Source organism: Musca vetustissima, unplaced genomic scaffold, assembly GCF_032173495.1.
Source record: "Musca vetustissima isolate MV318-11 ecotype Yass unplaced genomic scaffold, APGP_CSIRO_Mvet_v1 utg11591, whole genome shotgun sequence".
Taxonomy (NCBI): Eukaryota; Metazoa; Arthropoda; class Insecta; order Diptera; family Muscidae; genus Musca; species Musca vetustissima.
Window position 1 is genome coordinate 23,947 of NW_026873785.1, and position 14,842 is coordinate 38,788.

Consider the following 14,842-nt stretch of genomic DNA (forward strand, 5'->3'; position numbering starts at 1 on the left):
CTGGTTCCTTTTGAGAATATGCATATAATCCCTTTCTGAGTCGATTTATGCATGTCCGTCCGCCGGTCTGTCCATGTCACATTGTAAACAAAGTACAGGTCGCATTTATTATCCGATTTGGATAAAATTTGCTACAGTTGATTTGCTTGGCCCAAGGACGAACCATATTGAAATTGGTAAAAATTTGTTCGGATTTTGGTATAGCTGTCATATCGACGCCTCCGAACCATAGTATGCTAAGTCGACTTTGCATGTTTTAAAGTTCTTTACGTTTTTAGGTACTACGGTCCTTAATTTAAATTCACTGAAATTTTAGTAATCATCGGCCAAACCAAAACCAAAGTTATAAGCAAAAATTTACTTAGCATTGCACGTACGATTAAAGAAACTTCCATACTTTGAAAGCTACTACTGAAAAACTCACTTTTCAGACTTAGCATACTATGGTTCGGAGGCGTCGATATATATTTATTGTAAATGGTGCACTAAAAACCAAAGTTTCCGATTGGCACACAATTTGGACAATGTACTCAAGTTTATATAGCCTTAGGTATGTCAAGATTTGTAAAAATCGGTTTAGATGTACATATAGCTATCATAAACATATATTTCCGTCCGATTGACACAACATGTTGCAAAATGTACTGAAGTTAAAATAAATTGATCTCTGGCCTGTTTCGTTGAAATCGACTAAGATTTAGATATTATTACTATATACATTTTCGTCAGATTTTAGGTAAACACCTAAAACGGTTGTCCGATTGACACGATCTTTTGCACAGCGTATCAAATTGAGAATTATGACTTTAAATCGATTTATTAAATTGTTCTTTAATTTCTCTCGGTAATATGTGTGTTTTAAAAAGTGGAAAAGTGGACTACTTACTCTTTCATATTTGATATGCGATTTTAAACTCAAAAAATATGCGCTTGAAAGGACGGACTTGAAAACTGATTTGCATGATTTTTATCATGGTCATCATTAGATGGCGCTGACGACGGATTTATTAAACTGGCATATCTCATTTATTTTTGCTATAACTTTCCGTGTTGATGGTATTCAAATGTAAGTGATGTCATATGGAAGGTAGTTGAATATTAATCTAAATAAGGTTTTTTTTTAAGATTTGGTTTATAAAGTATTGGATATTACATTGCGAGAGAGGTACCAGACGGAGTGGACCAATGGGTCGCATCTTCGAACTTGATTTACGTTTGGAGGAAATATAACAATGTGCCTATTTGTTATCCGATAGTTATCGGATTAACAAATTTTCAAAATTTTGATAATTTTGGGGGAAGGTACTAAAAGGAATTGGACTATAAGTCCCATCTTCCATCTTCTGTAATTATAAACTTTACCACACTGTGGTACAGGGTATTATGTCTTTGTGCATATGTATGTAGGCCACAATTTGTGCACCAAAGAATTAAAGGGTACACTAAATAATGAACTGATGATTGTGGATGAACTGGAGATTATATCTTCAACAGCGCTCGGTTCACATATAAACACAGATCATATATGTAAGTAGTCCACTTTCATGTCAATGGTCCTTCAAAAATGCGAGGTCTGTTAGGAAGCATCTCTTGAATATAGCCAAAGTGGTAAAGGGTATCATATAGTCGGCCCCGTCAGACTTAACTACTTTCCTTACTGGTTTTTGCTTCAAATCGGATAGTCCATTAGAATAATATTACAAAATTTTGAACATTTTGTGTGCGAGCCACCAGAAAAAGCTTGATTTAAGTTTGTAAGAAATATTAAGATGTAATGCAATTTTTTATGAAATCAGTTACTACTTTCGAGAGTTATTGAGCACCAGCCAGACAGATGGCAGTAACATTTAAAAAAAAACTTGCTCTATAAACACAAACTAGGTGTTAAGAATCGACAAATTTTATTTAGAAAATTTATTTAAAGTGATAATTTTAAAGCTAATTTTTCACAGTTCTCAGCCATCTCTGTAATGAATACATGTTAAATTTTGTTTCAATCTGGCAACTCCTTCATATTTTTGACAATGGAAAAATTAGAAATGCGTGCTTTCGTTGTAAAAAAATGCTTATCATGAAAGTAAAATACTTAATAGTGTTATAGAATTATGTCCAGCGTGAATAGAAAACTTTCTATGTGATTTCCTCGCACGAAATAAGATCCTTTAAGCTGTTCATAACCGTTCAAATTATCCTTATATCACAAATCGTTTAAAAATCACTTCATTTTTTATTAATGCCTTGATTTTCCGTAACGACTTGTCACTTTGGCGATCGCACCGTCATCTATTGAAATGGCGAAAATGAAAATTTAATGTTCCAGTTTTTGGCTCATGGTTTTTGAACTACTGACTCGATTTTGGCGTTATGATATGAAGCCTACCTATTTCGTAATATATTCGTCTTTTTGTTATACACTACACAAGTGTATAACAACATTACAAAAAGTTTGTAATGTTGCGAAATATTGGCCTAGACCCATATTTTAGTGTGCCGATCTTTATACCTAGACGAGTTTAGTCGATCTTGACATGTGAGTCCGTCCGTCTGCCCATTATAATTTGTAAACACGATACAGGCCACAGTTATGGACCAATCTTCACGAAATTTTGCATTTAGAATGGTTCTTGCCAAAAAAGATAAAAAACGAAAAAATTTTTATTCTGGGCGTATATATTTACTCCCGAAGGACATATACTCGAGAAGTTGATAGTATATCTAAGGGGAGTGGTTGAGCTTTAAATTTATATAAATTATATTGCTGTATGTACTCGGATGTGGGAGTTATACTTAAATATTTACGGGGATCTACGTATTCTGATATATTACCCCACTAGAGGGTGGAAATGTCGCACTGATCGATTTGGAATTTTACATGAAGTTCCGGTTTTGATCAAGGACGACGCCTATAATTTTCGGTGATGTTTTGATGATATTTATTTTTTTTCAGATTTTCTAGAGGCTCTAGAGGCCATCATTGCATGCATATTTCACATGGTGAAGGGAATCTAACCTAATACTTAGAACGACTGTTTAGATGTTGATCGGTCCGAGGATCAAATCAACCAAAACCTAAAGTGACCAAATTTTTATTATATGGCGTAAATATTCGACTTAGGACAACAAGATTTGGGAAATATGCCAGAAATTGGAGCTGTTGTCCTATTATCAACCAAGAGAGTGCAAATATTGCCCTTGCTCGGATCCGCAGAAACATAGACATTAGTGGTAGTTGTGTAGGGTATCATATGGTCGTCACTGTTCACCTATACTGCTCCGCTAACTGGTTTTTAAATTATAATTACACATAAGATAATAAAAATTGTCAATATTTTGCTGTACATATTTTTTTTAATTTTATGTGATTTTCGTTGACCTTTGACCTCGAGCCGAACAAAATGAAAATCTAAGGAAAAAATAGTTTATTTAATAGCATGCGTCCGATTTGAACCAACCTTTTCATATTCAATGGATCAAAATTTAAAATGTTTATAAATCTAATATTAAGCGAATGGAATGACCCGAATTGACCCAAGCTCTGCACATCGTCATATTTTTAACAACTCTAAATCAATAAGGGTGTATTTTTTAAGACGCAGATTTTTTGTCTCTTTGGATTTTTTACCAGAACCATACAAAAGCCGATGGGCGTGTATTATTTGATTTGATTTGGCTTGGATTTTATAAGATTTTTAAAATTGCTCTATGTTTGGATTTTTTGAATGGTTTTAACTTGACCATAAAAAAGTCTACAGGCGTGAAATTTTAACGAGTTTCAGTATCACCATTCAAATGCCTAAATGCGTGGATGTTTTTAAAGATTTTTAACAGGACTCTAAAAAGACCTAGAATGGAGTTTTAGCTGCAAACTTATAAAACCTAGACAAGTTGATTTTAATCGAGTTTTAGCATCATCCTTTAACCCTTTAAGTGTCAAAAATTGTTTGTCGGAATAAAAATCTAAAATTTGGTATTTTAGATCATATAAAGGCACAGAGTTCAGAAAAAAACAATTTTTATTTTAACCCCGGACAGTTTTTTCAGTCTTTCAGCAAAAACAAAAACATCAAGAAAGAGAGTAATTTTTAATGTCGAATATATTTTTTGTATATATTTTATTCATGTTTATTGTTTACTTATACGTTTTTTTTCTAAATACTTCTGTCTTACATAAGTAATAAGTTTGAAACTAAAATAACAAAGATATTGAAAATTGCTAGATAAGATATAAAAAAGAATAAATTGTATTGAATTGTGATGTAGGAACAAACATTCGATGCATGGTGGATGGGGAATTGGGAAGTGGATTTGGGTATAAGGATAAAAATGTAATTGGTTGTGAAAGCATCTGGACCAGTATGGCAAAAAATTAAATTTCTATAACAAACATTTAAATTTAAAACTGAATTTTGAGTATTTAGGCAATAAATCTCTTAGAAAAATATTATTGAAGATTAAGATTTGATCCAGGCCAGAGAACGATACATAATTGGTTAGAAGGCATCTTTGGTAGAAATTAATAGAAAATTGAAATGGGAAATTATTTTTGGGGATTGGGGATTTTATGAAAATATTTTTTTGCTGCTGGTCCAAATGGTGAGAATTGGAATTATGGAGGAGGGGAAAATTATGTGTTGGGGAATTTTATAATGCATGTGGGATAAATGTGTTAACAGTGCCCTAGGTGCAATTATTGCTTATACACAATTTGCAACATATACCGACTTATAAAAATTATGAAATGTTTTTGTAGAAAAATATAACAGAAAATAAAATTGAAAATATAACCCTGATTTGTTGATTTTGCTGATTGTTCAATTAAAGTTATTAATAAACAATTACAACTAAGACTATAACTATAATTAATATCACTTAAAAGTATTTTGCTTTAAAATTTTGTAAAAAAATGTTTGGCAATTAATTAAAAAAATAATAAAGCAAAGCTAATTCTTGAAGAATTGCTTTGGCTGCCTCATTCACTTGATGTGGAAAGGATTAATTCGAGAATTGTATTACAGTCAACATCGTTTATAACGACATCGTTTATGACAACATATCGGTTATGACGTCTGTATTTATAGTCTCGAGAAACTTTTTTCTCTTTATTTGATATCGTTTATAACGACATATCGCTTAAAGCGACCTTTTGGGCCGGTTTCTTGACCGTCGTTATAAGTGATTTCGACTGTATATTTACCCCAGAGTGGAATCAGCTTCCCGACATATTGGAGCTAATGGATCAGTCTCCTGGACCTTAAATACATCAATGATATTCTTTCTCTTACGTGGAAGTCATTTTGAGCACTATTTTTTACATCAAACATTTTTTTTTTAAATTTTGTATTGATTTCGCCTACCTACAACTAATACTACAAAAATATGAAAAAACACTTACTTAGGCTAGGTACAAAAGAAAAATACAGTGGAGCAATGGTATAACGAACAATTTTAGAAATATTCATAAATCGCTAAATATCGCTCTGTCTCTATAGCTCTTTAGAAGCATTTTTTTTCATTTTAATTATTTTTATTTTTGGTCGTCATAACCATTACCCACTGTATTATTAATTAATTAATTAATTAAAAAAATCAAAACGTTAACAAATGCCAATATTTTTCGCTTTAAAAAAATAAATTAAAAGCATTATAAAAAAAACAAAATAATGGATCGGGGGAAATACTTAAAATGCTAAGACCTCTTAGGTTTTACTAGACTAAATTTTTATATATGACTGTCTTCGGCGGGCGGGCGTACAAGCTAGCGTGCGTGCATATGAAAACAATCAAATGGACTTTTTCTCATAATTTACAATACTCTTTCACCCAATGAGGGAGAACGTTTTATTAGCAGTGTTCCCGCCTTTGTAAGGGCCGGATCTTTGTAAACTGAAGACAAATCTGTAATGCCTGCCGGTGCTGCAGATGTGGATAATTTTTTGTAAACATTTAGTAGGGATTTCTGGGCAACACCATGTGGTGATGCATCGGGCACCAGACGCCGGAGCAGACCACCAACACAGCCCCATGGGAAGGTCCTGGAAAAAATATAATAAAAAATTATATAGAATCGTAATTATTTGAGGGAGTTTGAGTTTTAACATACCATTTAAGGGACAATAGGAATTTGCAGTATCCTGGAATTATGGCAATTTTTTCATTTTTCTTTATGGCAGTAATGACACGATCGGCAACATCATTGGCATTCAAGGTTGGCACCCATCTACAAAAAGGAACAAAAAATGAGAAATTAATTTCATGAAGAAATAAATATTTATATATGATCGGTATAAAAACGGATTTTCTATGGGGTCATATATAGATGAGGTCATATATAGCTAGTAGAGATTCTCTATATGTAGAGAAAATCCTTTAATAATAGAGCATATACAGTTAGAGGGGGTTCCCTATAGCTGAATAAGATCATCTCAATACGAGAGTTATTTTATTCATAAAATATTCTCAATAAATAGAGGAGGTTTTTATTAACAGATGAATCCGCCTTTTAACAGAAACGTTCTTCTATTGGGAGATAGAGAAGGACCCTATAAGGTGTACACAATAATGAGGTGGAATAAAACGCCTGTATTGTAGATCACATCTATCCATAGTAGATTACATCTATCCGTAGGAGGGTCATCTATGTATTGTTAATAGAAAGTAAGGCCTAATATTTCTGAAAAGATTTGTTATTGATAACGTACAAAGGAGTTACCATATGGTTGGAAAAGGTTCACTAAACAAATAGAATAGGAATTCCTCTATACTTCAAGAATGCCCTCAATACATGGAAGAGGTCCTCTATACTAAGAAAAGGTTCTCTATGCATAGAGGAGGTCCTCTACACATAGACGAGGTCTTTTAAAGGTCCTCTCTGCATAGAGGAGGTCCTCTATACATAGAGGAGGTCCTCTATACATAGAGGAGGTCCTCTATACATAGAGGAGGTCCTCTATACATAGAGGAGGTCCTCTATACATAGAGGAGGTCCTCTATACATAGAGGATGTCCTCTATACATAGAGGATGTCCTCTATACATAGAGGATGTCCTCTATACATAGAGGATGTCCTCTATACATAGAGGATGTCCTCTATACATAGAGGATGTACTCTATACATAGAGGATGTCCTCTATACATAGAGGATGTCCTCTATACATAGAGGATGTCCTCTATACATAGAGGGTGTCGTCTATACATAGAGGGTGTCCTCTATACATAGAGGATGTCCTCTATACATAGAGGATGTCCTCCATACATATACTGTATACATAGACAAGGTCCTTATGCATAGAGCAGGTCCTCTATCCATAGGGGAGGTCCAATATACATTGAGGGGGTCCGCTATATATAGAGGTTGTCCACTATAAATAGAGGTGGTCTCCTGTACATAGAGGAGGTCCTCATATTATGGAGGTGGTCTCCTATACATAAAGGAGGTCATCTTTTTATAGACGATGTGCTTTATGTATCGATGAGGTCCTCTATAAAAATATAACATTGATTTTTAAGGTCTCGAGCAAATTTTTTGTATAGAAAAAAGTACTTCTCCAGGACATGAGAAAAAATCTCCTCTTAGTCCTGAGAACTGTTTTCCTAGAGAGAAAATCTTTTTTCGTGGTCTTGAGTTGCTTTTTCTGCAAAGAAATCTACATAGGCTACTGAGAATTTTTGTATAGAAATATCAGTATTCAGGCCCCTACGTAATTTTTTGTTCTATTAAAAAAGTACTGCTCAGGTTCTCAGAAAAAAACTCCTCGGGGTCCTGAAAAAAATGTTTATAGGGTCCTGAGGAATTTTTTTGTTTCGAAAGAACACTTCTCAGGGTCCTGAGGATTTGTCGTAGAAAGAATTATTCTCAGGGTCCTGAGCAATTTTGGGCTAAACAAAGAACACTCTTCAGGTTCCTGAGAAGTTTTTTTGTTATAAAAAAATTATCTTCATCGTCATAAGCTTCCTGAAGGAATACTCCTTAGTTTCCTCAGGATTTTTTCTAAAGAAAATAGTTTCCTCGAGGTCTGAGAAATCTTTTATAGAACAATCACTGCTCAGGAACCTAACTAATTCACTGCTCAGGACCCTAACTAATTTTTGTTCTATTAAAAATACTGCTCATGTTCTCAGAAATTTATTCTCTATAGAAAATACACTCCTCAGGGCCCTGAGGATTTTTTATACAAAAACACACCTCTGGTGCTGATTAAATTTGTTTCTATAGAAAAACACTCCTCAGCATCGTGAGAATTTTTTTCTATAGAAACAAAACACTTCTCAGTCTCCTAAGGAGTTTTTCTTTCAGAAAAAACACTCTTGAGAGACCTGGGGAACTTTTTTTTATAGAAAAACACTCCTCAGGGTCCTGAGGATTTTTTTCTACTGGAATAATAATAATCAGAGACCTGAGGATTTTTTTCTACAGAAAAAGCAAGCCTCAGGGACCTGGAGAACTTTTTTCTATAGACAAAATACTCCTTTTGGACCTGAGGCATTTGTTTTATATAGGAATAATACTCTTCAGGAATCTGACGATTTTTTTTTTAGAAAAATAATTCGCAGGCACCTAACGAATCCTCAAGGTTTTGAGGATTTTTTCTGTAGAAAAAAACATTTCTCAGTGTCTTGAGGATTTATATTATAAGGAAAGAAGTTTCAGGCTTCAGGTTCCTGAGAAATTTTTCTCTGTAGAAAAAAACATTCCTCAGGGACCTGACGATTTTTACCTCTTCAGGTGTCTAGGGGAACACAAAATAAAAAGACTTCTCACCTCAAAATAAGAAAAATCTTATCCGAGATTCAATAGAAGGAACCCTACTTCAGGATTTTGAACATTTTTTTTTATAAAAAACTCTCGTCAGGATCCAGAAGATTTTAAAATCGAATAAACTCCTCTTGGGGTCCAGAGGTATTTTTATTAGAAAAACACTCCTAGTGTCACAGAGACTATATCGATATAGATATCGTGTTAAATTAAATTCTCCCCAGTTAATGTCAATCTCCTCGGTGAATGTCATTAAACTTTATTCCAACAAAATCACCTAATCAATCTAAACAGGTTTTTAGAAACGTGTTCGAAATTATTGAAGTAAATTACGTTACAAATGTTTCAAATATTTAAATAAATAATTATATGCCACATGCTCTGATAAACGTCCAATGATTATTCCCATTTACTTTCCCTTTTCACGTGGCAATTGATTTATAAACCATTTAATTTTTATTATTATATAAAAATTAAATTTAATAATATTAAATTCAATTCCAAAACCAGAATTTAAATTATGTTCTTTATACGTTTCAAACTCACCGGGCATTAACATCGTCAAACATGCCAGTCTGTTGGATAAAGAATGGACAGACGCAGGTGGTTTGGATATTGGTATGACCAAGGACTTCCAGTTCTAGGCGTAAAGCTTCATCGAAACCAACCTATGTGGAAAGAATGAAAAATAAACAAACGAGAAAAACAAATCAGAATTGACCAATAAAAACCACATTTTTACGCAGACACTCACACACACACACAAAGTAGGCATGTGAGTATTGCAAAATTTTCTTTTCAAAAAAAAAATTCTCAATCATAGAAGTGCAGGAAAAAAAAACAAGATTTCAAATAACAACAACTTACCGCAGCAAATTTACTGGCACAATAATCGACCAATTTGGTTATACCAACATGACCAGCCAATGAAGCTATGGTTACAATATGGCCATTTTCGTTCTCAATCATTTTGGGTAGGAAAGCTTTGGTGGTCTGCAAGACAAAGAAACAGAAGAAGAAGAAAAAAAATATTAAATTTACTTTGCAAAAACCTGGTTAAAGGAGAGACACACAACTAAACACAGCAAGGTTAACGACAAGAACCAAAATGTTGAGGTTCGTTCATTCGTTCGTTGAAGGTAATGTTGCAACACAAGAATAATTTAGAGTGCGTTGCAGCAGTGTCTCTACCACAACTTGTTCTGTGTGTGAGTTTGTATAACTAACAAAAATTTACCAAACTTGCTGCGTTCGCACTCACACACACAATCTCTGATTTAAACATAAACTTACCCAAAAATGAGCCATAACATTTACATTGAACGAACGTTCAATTAAATGATCGGGTGTATTTAACAAATGCATACCGGACACAACGCCAGCGTTGTTGATCAGCAATGAAATCTACAAAGAAAAAAATAACAAAAAATTAATAGTGTTGAAATATTTATTTTGGGGGGTTTTTGTGCAACCAAGAATTTTTGGTAATCAGTATGGTCAAAAAAACATATTTCAAAATGTCTTACAAAATGGACATGCTAAGTATTGGTGGTGTTGCAGCAATTTGTTAAGAACAGTTACGACATTTAATGTATTGATTATAACTTATTGCCAGATATGGTATTTTTGGTAAATAAAACGAAAGACTTAAGACACAAGCGTTTCGGTGGCATTTGATAGGAAAATTGTGGCAGTTTTTGGCATTCTTAACAACCGGATATTAATTTAATAGTTTTTAAAGGTGTGATAATACGATTCCTTTTATAGCAAAGAATGTGGTTCTTGATATACATTTTTAATTGAAAATTGTTCTATAAATCAAAATCTGACAAAGAGATAAGAGGTATGACAAGACGAAAATGTATTAACAGTAATGGTTAACACAGTTGTGGAATTAACACTATCTGATGTCAACAAAGAATTTTTTGTCAATATAGTTGATATTATATTACAAATTTCTAAAATCCTATTCAATTGAAATATATAGTTTGTTTTGAGATTTATAGTGAAATTTGATGTATAATATTTAATTTTTAGACGAAAAATGAAGATTCATGTTACTTTTGTTGAAAAGAGTGAAATTTCTATGACAAAAATTGCTAAATTGTTTTGGAATTTTTTGTCCTAAACTGACATCCATATTATCGGTATATATATTAGTCATTTATATTAAAATTTGATGGAGAATATTTCTGTTCTTTACACCATCCTTCTGAAACGACTTCTAGTGGGAAAAATTGGTACAAACTCGGAATAAGATCGGCATTAGCCCTAAAGTGAGTTTACATATTTTTAAGATTTTTGACGTTTAGGCTGATTTTCGAGTTTTGATCTATTTTGGTGAACACTATTGTATGGTGAACACTATTGCAGAATATTCTGAACTGCTATAACACCGACTTAAGTGAGTTTTCAATAATTTCTGAAAAAGGGAACCGAAAAGAGCCGATTAAAGGTTAACATTAATGACAAAAATATTCCTCTTCTTGTTAAGAATTTCAAAAACAAGTAATCCGAATATTTTTAAAAATCTTGAAAAATATTGTCCCCCTTTTTAGGTTACCTCACGACGTAAACTTTCAAAACACCGATACACGTATTTTCTATTTTTGACGCTCTTTCCTAATCTTTTGCAATTTCCTGATAATTATACCCTCCACCACACTGTGGTGCAGGGTATTATGTCTTTGTGCATATGTTTGTAGCAGGCATAAGGAAACAAGAAAGATCCATGGTTCCTTTTGGAAATATGCATAGAATCACTTTCTGAGCCGATTTGTGCATGCCAGTCCGTCCGTTTGTTGACATTAAATTGTAAACAAAGTGCAGGTCGCATTTATGATCCGATTTGGATGAAATTTGGCACAGAGGTTTTTTTTGGGCCCAAGGACGAACCCTATTAAAATTCTAGAAAATCGGCTCAGATTATATATAGCTCCCAATATAGTTTTGTTCGATTTTATGTAAATGGTGCACTAAACCAAGGTTTGCCCGATTGCACAGCGTACTGAATTAGGTCCAGTTTGATGTCTGTGTATTTTTGTTGAAATCGGTCCCGATTCCATTTCAATGGTCTTCCAAAGATGCAATGTCTCTTCTACATCTCTCATCTCTTGTATGTACCCAAAGTGGTGAAGGGTATCATATAGTCAGCTCCGTCGCTTCCAATTTTCGATACAGTTACATCTTAAGAGTTCTAAAGCTTACTGACATCGAACAAAGTATGGGATTTGAGGTATATATTGACTCCCATATATATTTTCGTCCATATATATTGTGCCTAGAGTGATGTCTCCAAAGTTTCGTGAAAATCGGTCCAGATTTAGATATAACTCCCATATATATTTTCGTCCGATTTAATGTAAATGGTGCACCAAAGTCTCTATATATCTTTCAATTTGCACGAAATTTGACATAACTTACTGGATTGAGCCTAGAACGATGTCTGCCATCTTTCGGAAAATCGGCCCATGTTTAGATGTAGCTCCCATATATAGTTTCGTCCGATTTTATGAAAATAATGTAACAAAGTTCTAATATTGCATAGCGTACTGAATTTAGTCCAGAACGATGTGTGCCAAGTTTCGTGAAAATCGGTTGAGATTTAGATATAGCTCCTTTATATACTATCGATTGATTTTAAGTAATTGACGCACAAAGGAACCAATATATGGCTGATTGGAACAAAATGTACTGAAATTAGTATAACCTAACCTGTGGCAAGTTTCGTTGAAATCATATTTGGTTCATATTTGGATAAAGCTTCCATATATATTTTCACAAATTTTAGTTCATCCAATTTCATGTTACCTAACAAAACTACCACTGAGCGCTCAATGGAAAATTTGTGATGTTCGGCTTATAATTGTCTAGAAAACAAACAAAAACAAAGTTTTCGGTACATTTCATCCCCGAAATATGATCTGATCATCATCAAAGATTATAGGCGTCGTCCTTGACCCTAACCTGAAACTCATGCAATTTCGCCCTCTAGGGTGGTAATGGTAATACTAAAAAAATTAAGAATACATAGTCCTCGATGAAGTATAACTATATATGAGTATAACTCTATAACGGATACCAAGTTACTGGTCAAACATTCCTCTTGGACATACTATAAACTTTCCGGGCTATGTCCTTCAGGAGTAATTATATAGCCACACACAAAATTTTGCGTCCATTTGACTCGCTAAATATTGATCAATCTTCACCAAAACAGTCATGCGTATTTCATGGTCAAACATCTTTCTCTGTGTAAAATTTCGCGATGTTTGGGTCATAATTGTGGCCATGTCATATGTTTGGCTCATAATTGTGGCCAAATTAAACGTTGTTGGTCCATTTCAACCCCTAAATATTTCGTGATGATTGGTTTATAACTATCGCGTTTATAAATTATAATGGACAGACTAACGGACACATATGTGAAGATCAATTCAGCTAATCGAATTATGACTATCGGTATACCAAAAAGGTGGGTCTAGGATCAATGTTTCGCGGCGTTACAAACCCTTGGGACTACAAAAGGCTATAATACCCTTATAACATAGTAGTGTAGGATATAAAAATTGAGCCACCTCGACAGTAGATAGTGATTTTGTAGATCAGGAATGTAAATGGCGCACCAACGAACCAACGCTTGTACGATTGTTATCAATTTAGTTTTTTGCTTTGAATGGGATGACCAAAAAATCTACGTTTGCCCGTTTGACACGTCATTTTGCATATGAGCTCTTCTGCGATCACTTACACGACTTTCGGAGGCAAAATAAAACTTTAATGTTAAAAATTCAAAAACAATTACATGTTTTACATTCACCCTTGATACTTTTTATAGTACTTTAGGTGCACTATCAGTGGTAAAAAAGTGAGAGCCTTTGGTTTTTATCTTTTGAGATAAAAGCAACATAAGAGCGGTCACATATGCAACTTCAAAAATACATGACTTTAAACATCATTGCTAATAATGGGAAAACTCTGCAAATTGTGCCAATTTTTTGAATTTTGAAAGATTTTTATGATCAATTTCAAAACTTAAAAATTTGGGCTGTCATTTTTAGGAAGGAGTCATACGAACTAAATTTTAATTTTGCAGTTTTTATTCTACAGTTTCTCATTTAATTAATATGTAACCTAAGAACTAGATGAAAAAAAACAACAATTATAATAAAAATCGACTTTATCTTTTGCGGAAATTACCATATGCTACCGAATTAAGTCAAGTTTGATTAAATTGGTTCTGATTTTTGTTGCTATTTAGTTCATACATATTTTGGTTATCTTGGGTTCACTATAGCCTACATTTGGTAAAAACTGCTGAAACGGTACCACCAGAAGTTTTATGTTTTGCAGATTTTACTTTATTTATAACAAAATGTTCAAACCTACCAAATAAAATAACTTTTTGACTGGTTATTAAAACGTTGCAACATATTTTTATATTAATTAGATATCCAATACCCAGGACCAATTTCTATGCTCCGCTGTATTACAACAATTTGTAAACACAAGTATTATGAGATATTTATTTCAATAGTATTTCTCTTTTGTTAAGGAAACATGATTATAGATTTAGTATAAAGCTAAAAATATTTTTTTAAAATGTTGAATTTTCGGAATTTTTAGGTAGAATGCATAATTTGTAAGAAATCTGCATGTGGAGTAAACCAAAAACGTAACTATCACTTTCGTTGTATATTAATTCTGCATTTTTTCGTTTTCTTTTGTGTGAACAAATTTATAAATTTCAATTTGCCAAACCCATCATGCACATTTGCTTGCATAGTTTACAATATCAACAAACACTTAATTAAGGTCAAGGTCATAGTGTTGGTTAAATTAAACAAAAATATGCATAAAGTAAATAGTAATAATAATGCGAAAATATTTTCTAATTGTAATGGTATTCCTTATATTACCTCAAATCAGTTTTAGTTCAATATTGTACAATAGGAAATAAATTTCCACTTGAAATTATCTTCTAAAAATGCATAAAAAATTTAAATTCTGAAAGAATACTTTGACATTGGAGAGCTATAGAAACTTTATTAATTAATGCAGCTGGTGCCCTTCTTTGGTCAATAACAAAAG

At 33.1% G+C, this 14,842-nt stretch overlaps 1 protein-coding gene across 1 annotated transcript in view; it reads right to left on the minus strand.

Annotated features, from left to right (window-relative positions):
* Positions 1-5,803: 5,803 nt before the first annotated feature.
* LOC133328060 (estradiol 17-beta-dehydrogenase 11-like) overlaps positions 5,804-14,842 on the minus strand; it is a 68,274-nt gene continuing 59,235 nt past the window's right edge. Inside the window, exons 4-8 of the mRNA XM_061536610.1 lie at positions 10,046-10,156; positions 9,620-9,745; positions 9,299-9,420; positions 6,101-6,217; positions 5,804-6,032 (exon numbers count right to left, since the gene is read on the minus strand). Coding sequence (XP_061392594.1) covers positions 5,804-6,032; positions 6,101-6,217; positions 9,299-9,420; positions 9,620-9,745; positions 10,046-10,156 — 705 coding nt within the window. The remainder of the gene's footprint in view (positions 6,033-6,100; positions 6,218-9,298; positions 9,421-9,619; positions 9,746-10,045; positions 10,157-14,842) is intronic.